We start from the raw sequence: 13,264 nt of genomic DNA on the forward strand, positions 1-13,264 counted from the left end.
CGTGTTCTAGCCTCCTTCAATAGGCCTTGATCCATCATCCAGCCGGCTCTGCTTCCTCCACCATCAGAGCAGCACCGCTGCTGCTGATGGTGCTGCCCCCTAGCAGTCTGGAGGCGAACGTACACACTTCTTCTTCTTCTTCTTCTTCTTCTTCTTTGAGGTTTATTGGCGGTTAACAAACAACGACGCCACCAGCTGGTATGGAGTGTGAATCAGACTGGCTAGTGTTTACAATATTCATAAACAATAACTAAAAAAGTAAAGAGAAAACCTCATATTTTTCAATCTTATTAATTTGTCTAGGATAGTGACATAATAATCTATATCACTCATTTAGTGAGTTCTTTTGTAGAATATCTAATAAATCAAAGTTTCCCTTGAATCAAACACTTTCTTTCCTCCTCATATCTCTCACAATGCAACACAACATGCTCCACAACATGCTCCACTGTTTCCTCTTACCCACAGTAACTACCTGTATCATGTTTATCTATTTTAAATAGAGTGCTGTTTAGTCCAGAGTCTTGATATGATTGTCTCATCTCTCCTCTTCCTTCCTACTCACCTCATGTCTCCCACTTTCCTCTGAACTCTGTCAAACCACCGTCCTTTCCTCTCTTCTTCCCATTGCTTCTGACACCTCTCCTTCAGTCTCTGTTTAATAATGCTCTTCTTTTCTGTTTTGCTGAAGCTAACTGTCAAATCAATATAATTATTTTTCAACTTTCAACTACAAATGTGAGATGTATCATTTTTTTAAATGTATTATATTTTCATATGAGTTACATTTGTTTATATTGATGTTTCTTCCAATATACAATTCCAATATCATAGAAAAGGTGTGAACGTTTTGCTTGTGTTTTACAAAGAAGAGCAATAACGTGCCGTTTGTATTTGGAAATACAATCACAACTTGGTAAACTGATTAAAATGTGTTTTTATTTTGCAGCAGATGTTCAGAAGAGTCTTTGTGGAGTCTTAAAATGGCTCTAAGTGTTGCTGATGAAGGACTTTATGGATTTTTCAAAAGATAGTCAGAAAATTGTCTGCTTAGTTCTGTGACTTGAGTTTAAAGGTAAGACATGAGAGGCACAAACTGCAGCTGCGGGGACTGTAAAGTATACTAGAATATACTCCTGCACTTATTATAACATGTGAACATGCAGTTTTCTCTCCCTGCTGAGGAACACTGTGAACTTTTAGTTATTGTGTGAGATGTTAAAGAGGTTCTGTCAAAGACAGTTGTTGAATACAAATATGACAAAATACCTGCATTCTCATCTTTACTACAATGATGAGTTCACTGTCCAGTGCAGTAACAGATATTTGTTCATCTTAAAATGTGGACAGAAAACCACAGAAATATGTTTAAGTTTTAAAAAATTAAATTGACCGTTAACACTAACGTTAGTTACATTTCTTTGTTAATATCGTAAAGTTAGCTAACTTATTTTAAAATTAGTTAACTCAAAATACTTAAACATTGATGAAATAAATAAACTTGTTTCCTCTTCAAAAAGAAAAAAAAACAAGAATTACGTCCTCACGGTTGTATGCCTCCCCCAACCAGTCAGGTTACAGTTTACATCCATGTCTGTCCAAAATGTCATCACTTCATCATTTTATCATAATAAACATTTTTGTGAAATTGTCATAATTAGCATATGATTTCTTGAGTTATGGCCAAAAATGTGTTTTGTAAGGTCACAGTGACCTTTGACCACCAAACTTTCATCAGTTCATACTTGAGTCCAAGTGGGCGTTTGTGCAACTAGTGTGCTGAGTTTAATTTCAAATCCAGTTTCCATCATTTTAAATCAAGTTTAACTACATTATGATGAGACTTAACCTTTACAAAACCAAGTCAGTCAGAAAGAAAGCATTCACACCATCGGTTCAGTGTTCATTGCATCCATTCAGATAAACCACCTTTGTGGTAAAACAGAGGGAATGGTGACATCTGCTGGCAGAAAGCAGCTCCAGCAGGAACAACAGAACATGAACGGTGGTGATAACGACCGCTTCAACACTGATTTCTGAGGGGAAAAAGCTCCACAGGGGATTTTATGTGTCTGTGTTCAGTCATGTAACGGGAAAACTATCTGAGTCATACATAAAACTGGAATTTTCCTGTTCGTACATGATTAGTGAATAAAAAATCCAGAGTATGCATGATAGTCAGTTCTGTTTGTTTATTTTACATCAAACATTATATAAAATATTAAGGTGTTGACTTTACACCAAAATCCAGACATAATCTGTTTGTAGTCAGTTGAGAAACTTAAGTGAAGCCTCGACTGAATTCAGATTTGATCTGATTGTTTCTGTTTATTACAAGCAAATATTTATCTTTGATAATATAAGAAATGGCTGGTATTGGTTTTAATCATGGATGTATAAAGAGAACTGGATACAGCGTCGGAGGCTCCCGTTCATTCCTATGAGAGTTGCTCAGTGGAGCATGAAGCCTAAATGGATCGACTGCCGTGTGATAAAGTACCCTGATCATCCGGCGATCTTCCTCATCCATTGGGCCCATAGAGCAGGAGCAGTAGCGTTTCCTTTAACTCCTCCCCCCAGCCCTTGCTCCAGCCTCGGTCTGGGTCTCATTCACATGAACGCAGGAAGAGAGATTACTCTGGATTCAGCTATTAGTGCATTTTACAACTTTTAGGGCCTAATGATTTAAATAAGGACTATTAGAGCGTTCATACTGGGAAATTGAAAAAAAAAATATTCTCTGAGTTACAGACGTCTCTTTCCCAATGTAAGTCTATTGGAAAAAGTCTTTTTGGGCCCAATGGCATCATGTGACGGACACAGAAGTTATAGAACCGCCGTTTGGCCACTACGAAAATGGGCATCAAAGTTTTAATAAAGCAACTTTATTAACTTCCACTGTTATTTAGAAATATGTGGAAATAAACAGAAAAACTCCATCGTTCCACAGGGTGGAGCTGCAACACAAAGCAAAGCAGACAGATCTATTTAAATGTGTTAATCTACAGTTATGCTGTCATAAACTGAACTATTCTGCAGAGGCATTTTGGGTTCAGAATATATGAATGAATAAAAAAGAAAAAGACAAAATAAGATCCAGGTCCAGGTGGTGAACCTCTGTGGATCATCAGGACACGGCTGATCCTCTCAACACATCCACTTTTCTGATCAATCCGGCTGACAGAGATCACTTCCAGCTGATGAGAGAAGAAGAGAACAGAAGTCATGAATCAGTGTTTACAGAGACTCCCTTCATCAGCTGTCAGTCACTGATGCAGCACACAGTTCATTTATAAAACTGTCATTGGCAAAACCAACCTCCATATCGCCGCTCACTACTCAATATCTCCAACAGTAATCACAATTTATGTTCTAGAAAATTCATCAGTATGGTCGTTCCTAAAGTCTGCACCGCCTTTGGTCATCACTCATTCCAGTTTGCTGCTCCTAGTGACTGGAACAAGTTACAAAAGACACTAAAACTCCACACCCTTATCCCGTTATCCTCCTTTAATAACTCATTACAAGAGATGGTTTCTGATCACTGCACCTGCTTCTGAATTTGCCTCTCTGAAACACAGCACATCACATTTATATATATATATACATATATGTATATGTATATATATATATATTGTTGTATATACTGTATATATTGTGATGTTTTAATTTTGTCTAATGTTTTATTGCACTTATTGTACTTATATTCTATGATCTAATATCTTGTATGGCTTTGTCATTATAAATGAGAATTGGTTCTCAGTTGACTTCAGTCTGTGTGGAGTGAACACACTGAGCTCAGCACTCACAGACCTGCAGAGACTTTGGGCATCAAGTCTGTAGATTTCACTGAAGTACACAGTGGAAATAAACTTCTGAGAGTCCTGAACGCATCATTACTGCAGAATCAGAGACACATTTGAATTACAAATGATTACTGGACTTCAGCAGAGGTTCTGGTCTGTATAAAGACCACATCATGGTTACTAAATGTAACCATGGTTTTATGAAATAAGAGCCAGTGATTTGAGGCTTCAGTCAGGCTGATCTCAGAGCTTTGACAAAGATGAACTGATCAATGAGAGAACAAAGACTTTCTGATCAGATTTGATGGTACGACAGTTTGATGGATGAGGACCACTGTCTCTATACATGTTGTGATGCTGTCAGCTGTAATCCATCTTTATTTCCAGGAGACATGAACACAACAACAAAATCTTCTTCACATCAACTCTAACACATGATCACAACAAGCTTCTGGCTGATCTGATTGCTGACTGTCCTCTCTCTCTGTGTCACCGTTCTCCTCTCACAGCTTAACTGAGGAAACACATCACAACAATACTGCTGAACCCAGCATGGACCGACTCCGACCCTCTACTGACCTCAGAGTCTCCAGTCTACAGTTTGGACTCTCCACAGGATTAGACAGCAGCTTCACATCTGAATCATTCAGGTTGTTGTTACTCAGCTCCAGCTCTCTCAGATGGAAGGGGTTGGACTTCAGAGCTGAGGCCAGAGAAGCACAGCTGATCGTTGACAACCAGCAGTTCTTCAATCTGAATAAAGAATAAATGATGAAGATAAAAATCACTTTTTAATCCAATCAGATGTGTTCAGGTTTTAAATGTGTTGCTCAACATTACTATTTCCTAATCACTGAGCTTTTCCCTAAAATGAGTAGAGTGACTTTATCATTGTGTTATTGTGGATCATCATAATGTCAGTCTTCTACAGACATTATCCAAATGTCACCACAACATTCATACACCTATTCATGTCAACAGACATCAATAACATGCTGCTGATCTCTGTCTTCATCTATGTGTGTGTGCTGAATGATCAATATCAATGATAAGACATTATTTGTGGAATACGTTGAAATTAACAAAAACCAGAGAAATATTTCTACTTCATTAACTAAACTTGATCAATGTAAAACCGATATTAGTTCAGAGGATCTTCTGTATCCAGATGTGACCATTTACCACAAATAATAAACATAAATTTACTTTAACAACTAACTGGAGATTTTCTATAGTTTCTTTAAGAAACACAAGTCTTTTGTGACTACAGACTAAATTTAGTTCCAGAAACATGAAGATATGAAGAAAAGGACATTAAAAACTTTATGGATGTAAGTTATGTTTGTACATAAATCAGGTTCAATTGTTAATTAAACATATAAGATCTCTAATAGTAACAGAGAGTCAGTGAACTGACCTCAGAATCTCCAGTCTACAGTGTGGACTCTCCAGAACACCACACAGGACCTTCACTCCTGAATCCTGCAGTTTGTTTCCATCCAGATCCAGCTCTCTCAGATGGGAGGGGTTGGACTTCAGAGCTGAGGCCAGAGAAGCACAGCTGATCTTTGACAACCAGCAGTTCTTCAATCTGAATAAAGAATAAATGATGAAGATAAAAATCACTTTTTAATCCAATCAGATGTGTTCAGGTTTTAAATGTGTTGCTCAACATTACTATTTCCTAATCACTGAGCTTTTCCCTAAAATGAGTAGAGTGACTTTTTCATTGTGTTATTGTGGATCATCATAATGTCAGCCTTCTACAGACATCATCCAAATGTCACCACAACATTCATACACCTATTCAAATCACAAAAACTCATTAAATAACAATCATTGTCTCAGGTTTAAGATCACTGTTCGAGTGATCCAGTTATAACTTAAACAGTCAAAAGTCCATTTTAAAAATATCTGAAATGTTAGGCTCCTGTAAGTCCTTCTAACCAGTGTCAGGATCATTGTTTCAGCCAACAGGTGTATGCTTTGCACTTTGGACCCTTTTCACTGATCGCCCATTCCACACAAATCATATAAAAAAAGGGGAAACGTTTCAAGTGGAAACTCTGCGTCTCTTTTCCACATCTTTGATCATCACATCTGCTTGATCTCACTGTGTTGTGAAGTGCTGCAGTGCAGAGCAACAGCAAGATGGAATGTTTACTTTTTTTTACACACATCAATAACATGCTGCTGTTCTCAGTTAAGTCTGATATTAGAGCATCAATATCATATCAGACTTGTTGGACTTCATTATTTCATTTATTACATGGCCTTCTTCTTACTGTATCTGGTATCTTAGTAGGTTTATGTCATTGACAGGAAAGGTCCACATTTGTTCAAGTATGTCTTAAAACAACAGCCACATTTAAACATATATGTACATTAAAAGAGTTATTGGTGGCAGTAATCATTCCTCCTGTGAAGTGGTCCCTTCATAACACAACTACACTGTAAGAAATTACTTCATAAGTTCAACTGAAACTAATATGAAGATTCAGCCATGTGAGTCTAACAAATCAGGTGGGTGTTTACTAGGGCTGGGACGATTGAACTATCTCCTGATTCAATATGTATTGTGATTTTTAAGTATTGCGATTCTACAAGTATTGTGATTCGATTTTGCGATTTATTGTGATTTTTATTAACTTTTTTAACACTAGACCATGGGAAAAAGTTGAATCGTACACTTCTAGGGACTTTTACTTTGGAAAATATGTAAAATTAATAGAGTAAGATCGTTGATTTTCAGCATGTATGTAGTCAGAGGTGTCCTGAAGTCAAATATATCAGTCATTATCAGGAATTATTCATAATTTTTTTTCCAGCAACCCAAAAATATAAAGAATAAAGACATTTCCTTCACAAATTAGTGGTATTTTCTTTTAATTTATAAGTGACATGTAATGTTTTATACTTCTGGTGACTATAATCAATAAATCGTATTTCCATATATCTTTTTTGTATATACAGTTCCCTTTGTTAACACCTTATTTGGAAAACCGGACGTAGTCACACGTGTATATTTCCTCTAACTTCTCCAAGGTGGTCTCTAGCTCTCCCGTCAGCTCCGTTCTCTTTATACATCCATGGTCAGCTCCATCGGGGCCGTTTGAATGCATTTAACATAAATGTCAGTAGGCCTATATGGGTGCTCTACAGTTGTAGCATCGGCCCATTTGACCACGGAGATGAGAGTGACGGTCAGCTTGACTGCACGTTACCGCAATATGATAACGTTTCCTGTTCATGACAGAGTTAGCATGCAGCTTTGCCGTGATGTCTAGCTCTGCTTTTCCTGCACTGTGTGAAACCCAAAGTGTTTGCATCCTTTACTGGATGTTTAGTGTTTACCACTTTGGATTTAAAATGGGAGGGTGCAAGTCGTATCCACGCAGACCCTCCAACGTTTTCTACTTTCTCGTTTCAGCTCGCTGCAGTTTTGGTTGGAACGGATATGACGTCACATTACTCAGACTACAACAATAAAATAAGTAACTTCCTTCTACCTCCACATAGACTCAAATGGAGCAAATTACGATTTCAAAATCTTAAAAAAAAATTACTTAGAAACATAGAAACCTTTAATTTGATGGTGTTGTTCATAATCATCACTTATGTGCCTTTAAGTTGGTGCAATACGTGTTTGTGAGAGTGAGAATGAGTCCTAAAACCCAGAAATGAGTTTGCATTTTAGCACTTTCTGTTCCCTCGTCTGGAAGTCAATGGATTTTTTAATGGGTTTTTAGTTAGATGCCTGAAATAAGGTCTGTGGTTAAAGGTCCAGTGTGGAGGACCTGGCGGTATCTGGCGTTGACGTAAGGAGATTGCAACCAAATGAAGCCTGTCCTGTGTGTCAAGCGTGTTGGAGAGCTACGGTGGCCGACACGAAAACACGAAAGTCCTTCTCTAGAGCCATCTGGAGCAGAGCCAGTGTGTAGAGAGTGTGTGTAAAAACTACATAAGCTACAGTCAGTGAACTGACCTCAGAGTCTCCAGTCTACAGTTTGGACTCTTAAGTCCAGCAGACAGCAGCTTCACTCCTGAATCCTGCAGGTCATAGTTGTAACTCAGGTCCACCGCTCTCAGATGGGAGGGATTGGACTTCAGAGCTGAGTACACACCTTCACAGTCAGTATCTGTGAGTCCACAGCGAGAAAGTCTGTCATGACACAAATTGTTGTTATTATGAAAGAGAACAGTTTATATTTACTTCATGCATTTGATTACTAAATGGTTACATAGGCAACAACTTCACAGTGAGTATCTGAGATCCGACAGTCAAAAAGTCTGTCATGACACAAAAATGACAAAGTATGTTATTATGAAAGAGGACAGTTTATATTTACTTCATGCATTTGATGACTAACCAGTTTGATATATACTTCTTTGATTAACATTTTGCTTTTCACATCAGCATTCAGCTAATCTTATGTCATTGTTTGACATGAAACAATAATTCTCATCACTCTCTCTCAAACCTGCAGACTTTTAATATTAGTTTTTCTTTAATCTTGCAGATGAAGAGAGAGAACATGTAGTTACATTGAGGCTTCCCTAATGTCCAGTCTGTCAGTGTGATCTGATCCCAGGTCTGTCTCCACAAAGTTAGCATGAGGCCTTCTTGATTAGAAGAGCATTTTTAAAACTCAGTGAATAAGTTATATTAATACAGTTGAGAAAGTTGACCTCTCTTTGCTAGCTTTCTGCTGCTGACAGGTTCACGTCCATAAATGGGAAAATTCCGTGACTGCTGCCAAACGTTAGAGAAATTAAACAAATCACGTAATAATATTAGACCTGTACATAATTAAACATTCATATAATTAGATATTTTGATGACTGCATGGCGTTTTGTCATTAACACTCTTTTCTGAGCATCAAACATATTCAGCTCACAAACATAATTAACAAACCAATAAGGGTGCATTATTTTCAACATAATATAATCAGAAAGATGTTATCAGTGTTAACATAAGCATAAAACCCTTAACATTGATCTTTGGTGTGTATAGCTCTCTTAAAAAGTCTGAATTCTACCATTCTGCTGTTATATATTCATCAGACCGCTGTTATTGGTGGAAGCAGTGTATTTCCATCTTTTCTGAATCTGTCCAAGCATGTCCTGAAATTCGCCAAACACATAATCCACCAAAGAGCACGTGTTAAAGTATTATTTTACCGTGTGTCTCTGTAACGTGTTAAAATATTATTTCACTGCGTGTCTCTGTAACGTGAAATGGACGAGAGGAAAAGCAGTCCGGTGAGAGTGACTCTTCTCTCTCTTCACACAACTTCAACACAACACAGCTCTTTCTACAACCGTAGAGTGTCTTCCTGATTTTAGCAGCTTTTCTTTCATCAATTTCTCAGAACATTATAGGAATTTATTATCGTTTTCTAGATTTTTGTTTAGGAAGCCTCTCGTCGTCTTCCGTGCTGCTATAACACTCTCCACCTGAACTGTTACTAATGCACTGACGGGGGAATAGTTTAAAAAATATAAATAAAATAAACCTTATTAAACGCTGTTTAATAAATGATATCAGAATCAGAATGACTTCCTTTGATCCAGGGGAAATCACAATTGTTCCATTTTAGAATAAGAATATAGAAAAAACATAGATAAGTCATAAGAAAAATAGAAATAAGAATACAGATGAAATGTATATATGTGTGCATTATAAAAATAAATGCAAATATAAAATGAACTATAAAAGAAATCACATAAATGTAAGTATAGGGGACATCAAATTACTGCATATCATTTCATTTTTTAATGAATAATTGTTACATTCAAATATTTTATTTATGTAATAAACACGTGGAACACTTAAGTTAATCACATCTGGACTTACAGAGCTTTTCTGCAGTTCCTCAGAGCTGGAATCAGTCTCAGTCGTCCCTCGTCTGTTGTGTTGTACTTCTTCAGGTCCAACTCATCCAGAACCTCCTCTGACATCTGCAGCATGTAGGCCAGAGCTGAACAGTGGATCTCTGAAAGTCTCTTCTCTGATCTGTTCTTTGACTTCAGGAACTTTTGGATCTCCTCTTGTAGTGAGTGGTCGTTCATCTCCGTCAGACAGTGGAAGATGTTGATGTTTCTGTCAGGAGAGATATTATCTTTGTTCATCTCCTTCAGGTTGTTGATGGCTCTGTGGATGCTTCCTGAACTGTTCTTTCTCCGACCCAGCAGACCTCCTAAGAGTCTCTGGTTGGACTTCAGAGAGAGGCCATGAAGGAAGCGAACAAACAGGTCCAGGTGGCCATTTTTACTTTCAAGGGATTTCTCCATAGCTCTCTTCAGGAAGAAATCCAGAGATGGCCCACGACTTCCAAAATACTTAGAGATGTTCTTGAGAGAAAACTTTGGGTTTGACTCTCTGTGCTTGTAGTCTTCTCCCATGAAGTCTTCCAGTACCTTTGTGTTGCTGTTTGTGTAACAGTGGAACAGGTAGACTGCAGCCAGAAACTCCTGAATGCTCAGATGAACAAAGCAGTAGACTGTTTTCTGGAAGATCACACACTCTCTTTTGAAGATCTCTGTACAAACTCCTGAGTACATCAAGGCCTCTGTGACATCAAGACCACACCGCTCTAGGTCTTCTTGGTAGAACATGATGTTTCCTTTCTCCAGATGTTCAAACGCCAGCCTCCCCAGCTTCAGTAGAACTTCCCTGTCAGCCTTCGTCAGCTCCTGTGGACTCGTCTCATGTCCCTCACCGTACTTCTGTTTCTTCCTCTTTGTCTGAACCAACAGGAAGTGTGAGTACAGGTCAGTCAGGGTCTTGGGCAGCTCTCCTCTCTGGTCTGTAGTCAACATGTGGTCCAGAACTGTAGAAGTGATCCAGCAGAAGACTGGGATTAGACACATGATGTGGAGGCTCCTGGATGTCTTGATGTGTGAGATGATTCTGCTGGACAGCTCTTCATCACTGACTCTCCTCCTGAAGTACTCCTCCTTCTGGGCGTCAGTGAAGCCTCGTACTTCTGTTACCCTGTCAACACATGCAGGAGGGATCTGATTGGCTGCTGCAGGTCGGGAAGTTATCCAGATGAGAGCTGAGGGAAGCAGATTCCCCTCGATGAGGTTTGTCAACAGCACGTTGACTGATGACTTCTGGGTGACATCAGACACAACCTCATTGTTGTGGAAATCCAGTGAAAGTCTGCTTTCATCCAGGCCGTCAAAGATGAACAGAACTTTACAAACAGCGAGCTTCTCTGCTGTGACCTTCTGTAATGTTGGATGGAAAACATGGAGCAGCATGAGAAGACTGTACTGCTCATCTCTGATCAAGTTCAGCTCCCTGAACGAAAGCAGAACCACCAGACTGACATCTTGGTTTTCCAAGCCCTCTGCCCAGTCCAGAGTGAACTTCTGCACTGAGAAGGTTTTTCCAACGCCAGCGACGCCGTTCGTCAGAACAACTCTGATGTGTCCCTGTTGGTCAGGTAAGGCTTTAAAGATGTCCTGGCACTTGATTGGAGTGTCATGGAGGGTCTTCTTCTTGGAAGCTGTCTCAAGCTGCCTCACCTCATGTTGGGTATTAACGTCTTCACTCTGTCCCTCTGTGATGTAGAGCTCAGTGTAGATCCTGTTGAGGAGGGTTCCACTTCCTGTTTCATCAGTTCCTTCTGTCACACATTCACATCTCTTCCTTAGACTGATCTTATGTTCATCTACAACCTCCTGCAGACCACTATCTGCTGAAAGAGAGAGACAAGTTTAAGACAAAACAAAGAAACGTATTATTTTCATTGCCAATATGAAAATAATCAATATAAGAACATATAAAGAAGTAAAGGTTATAAAGTCATCATCCCTTCTTGACGTCAAAACTAACGTCAAAGTGATTTTTATATTTATATTTAATAGTTTTTCAATAAGTCGCTCTGCAGGACAAGACGTATGTTTGTAAGTCAGAGAAGGAGACTAGCAGGAAAGCTAATGTTCAAAGTCTGTGGCTCCTGTTCAGTTCAGTTCAATTCAATTTATTTTCATATAGGGTCAAATCATAACAGAAGTTATCTTAAGATGCTTTTCATATAGAGCAGGTCTAGACTGTACTCTATAATTTAGAGACCCATCAAGAGATCCCCCATGAGCATGCATTGTTATGGGACAATGGCAAGGAAAAACTCCCCTTTCATCAGTGTGTCTGTCTGTCTATGATAGAACAGTGATGTTGTTGCTTTACAGAGATTAATACTTCTCCATCTATGCAGATGGAAAACAAACATCATTCTGATTGGTTAATGCAAAGATGGAGTGCTATCATAAAAACAAACATTTTCTCTCAAAGGAGAACAAAGTAAAAGTGATACAGAGCAGATATGTATGATGGAGAAGATCTTAAACAGTTGTCACAACAATAGTCAGTGTATTAAAACAACAAGTCCTGTTTCCAGACATGAAGATATCAGCAGACCGATCTACAGTCTTACTTTGTACAGTGCTGGTCTGACTGGCTGTCTGAGGTCCAGGTCTTGTTCTGTATCGGGACATCAGCTCCTCCCCAGAATCATGACTCCTCTTCTTCTCTCTGTGGAGACATTACTTTAGAACTAAAATCATTTTTTGATTGTTGGTGAAAAATATCCAGACTTGGCCGATAATGTCTAGAAGCTCAGATGGTCACAGAGAAGAGTTAAAGTGTTGTTACTTTTCTGTTTGAATTCAGCATTCAGTCTTTATTTTAACTCTCCTGCTTTAATAAACAAGAATTAGCTGCTTTTCCTGTCTGACTGTCTTATTAAACATTTAGGGAATTGGCTGAAGTTTGTTTATTAAAGGGGAACAACGGACATTTTTAAAGCATTGATATTATTGTATTCTAACAAGAAACACCAGGGCACCAGTGTTACATGCTGTGTGTCTTAGACTGCTGGTCTATCGCAATATTCAGACCACTTTTAAACCTCAGTTCAAACCTAACTAACTCAAGCTAAGCTGCCCAAAGTGACTGTGAATCAGTAAAGGACATAATCAGCTCTCTTTGGCCACTTTTAAAACATTGATATTATTCTGGAGGCTATAACATGATGGAAAAAAAACTGCAACTTGCTCATGGACACGCATATTGCAAGGGCACGCCGGGAAACCACAAGGTGGCAGCGGCCCATTTCTCTCCTCTACAATCCACAGGGAGAAAACTGACTCAGACACTATGACAGTAAAGTAATAAAATGTTGGATTAACACTCACCTTGCCTCAGCCTACAGTTTGTTATTAATTTACAGGAAATCTTTAACCTTAGAGTTTATCTATGAGGGTGTGTGTGTGTGGTGTGTGTTGCTCACACAAATTAGCTTTTTAAACACGGTGTGTTTATGAGAATCTCTTTGGCTTGAACAGGTTGAATTAAAATGAGTTTCGGTCAAATGTTATCTCATTTTATGTTTAAATCAATTTGGTTAAAAACTAATGTGCTTTTTTTGTAATATTTCTGTTTTGT

The 13,264-nt window shown here is 38.5% G+C and overlaps 1 protein-coding gene across 1 annotated transcript; it reads right to left on the bottom strand.

Moving 5' to 3' along the window:
* Positions 1 to 9,660: 9,660 nt before the first annotated feature.
* LOC119478899 (protein NLRC3-like) lies at positions 9,661 to 12,888 on the bottom strand. Its single transcript, XM_037753925.1, has 2 exons — positions 12,871 to 12,888; positions 9,661 to 11,499 (listed from the first exon to the last, which is right to left on the bottom strand). The coding sequence occupies exons 1-2, from the start codon at positions 12,886 to 12,888 to the stop codon at positions 9,661 to 9,663; spliced, it is 1,857 nt and encodes a 618-aa protein (XP_037609853.1).
* Positions 12,889 to 13,264: the final 376 nt, after the last annotated feature.

Source organism: Sebastes umbrosus, chromosome 2, assembly GCF_015220745.1.
Source record: "Sebastes umbrosus isolate fSebUmb1 chromosome 2, fSebUmb1.pri, whole genome shotgun sequence".
Classification (NCBI taxonomy): Eukaryota; Metazoa; Chordata; class Actinopteri; order Perciformes; family Sebastidae; genus Sebastes; species Sebastes umbrosus.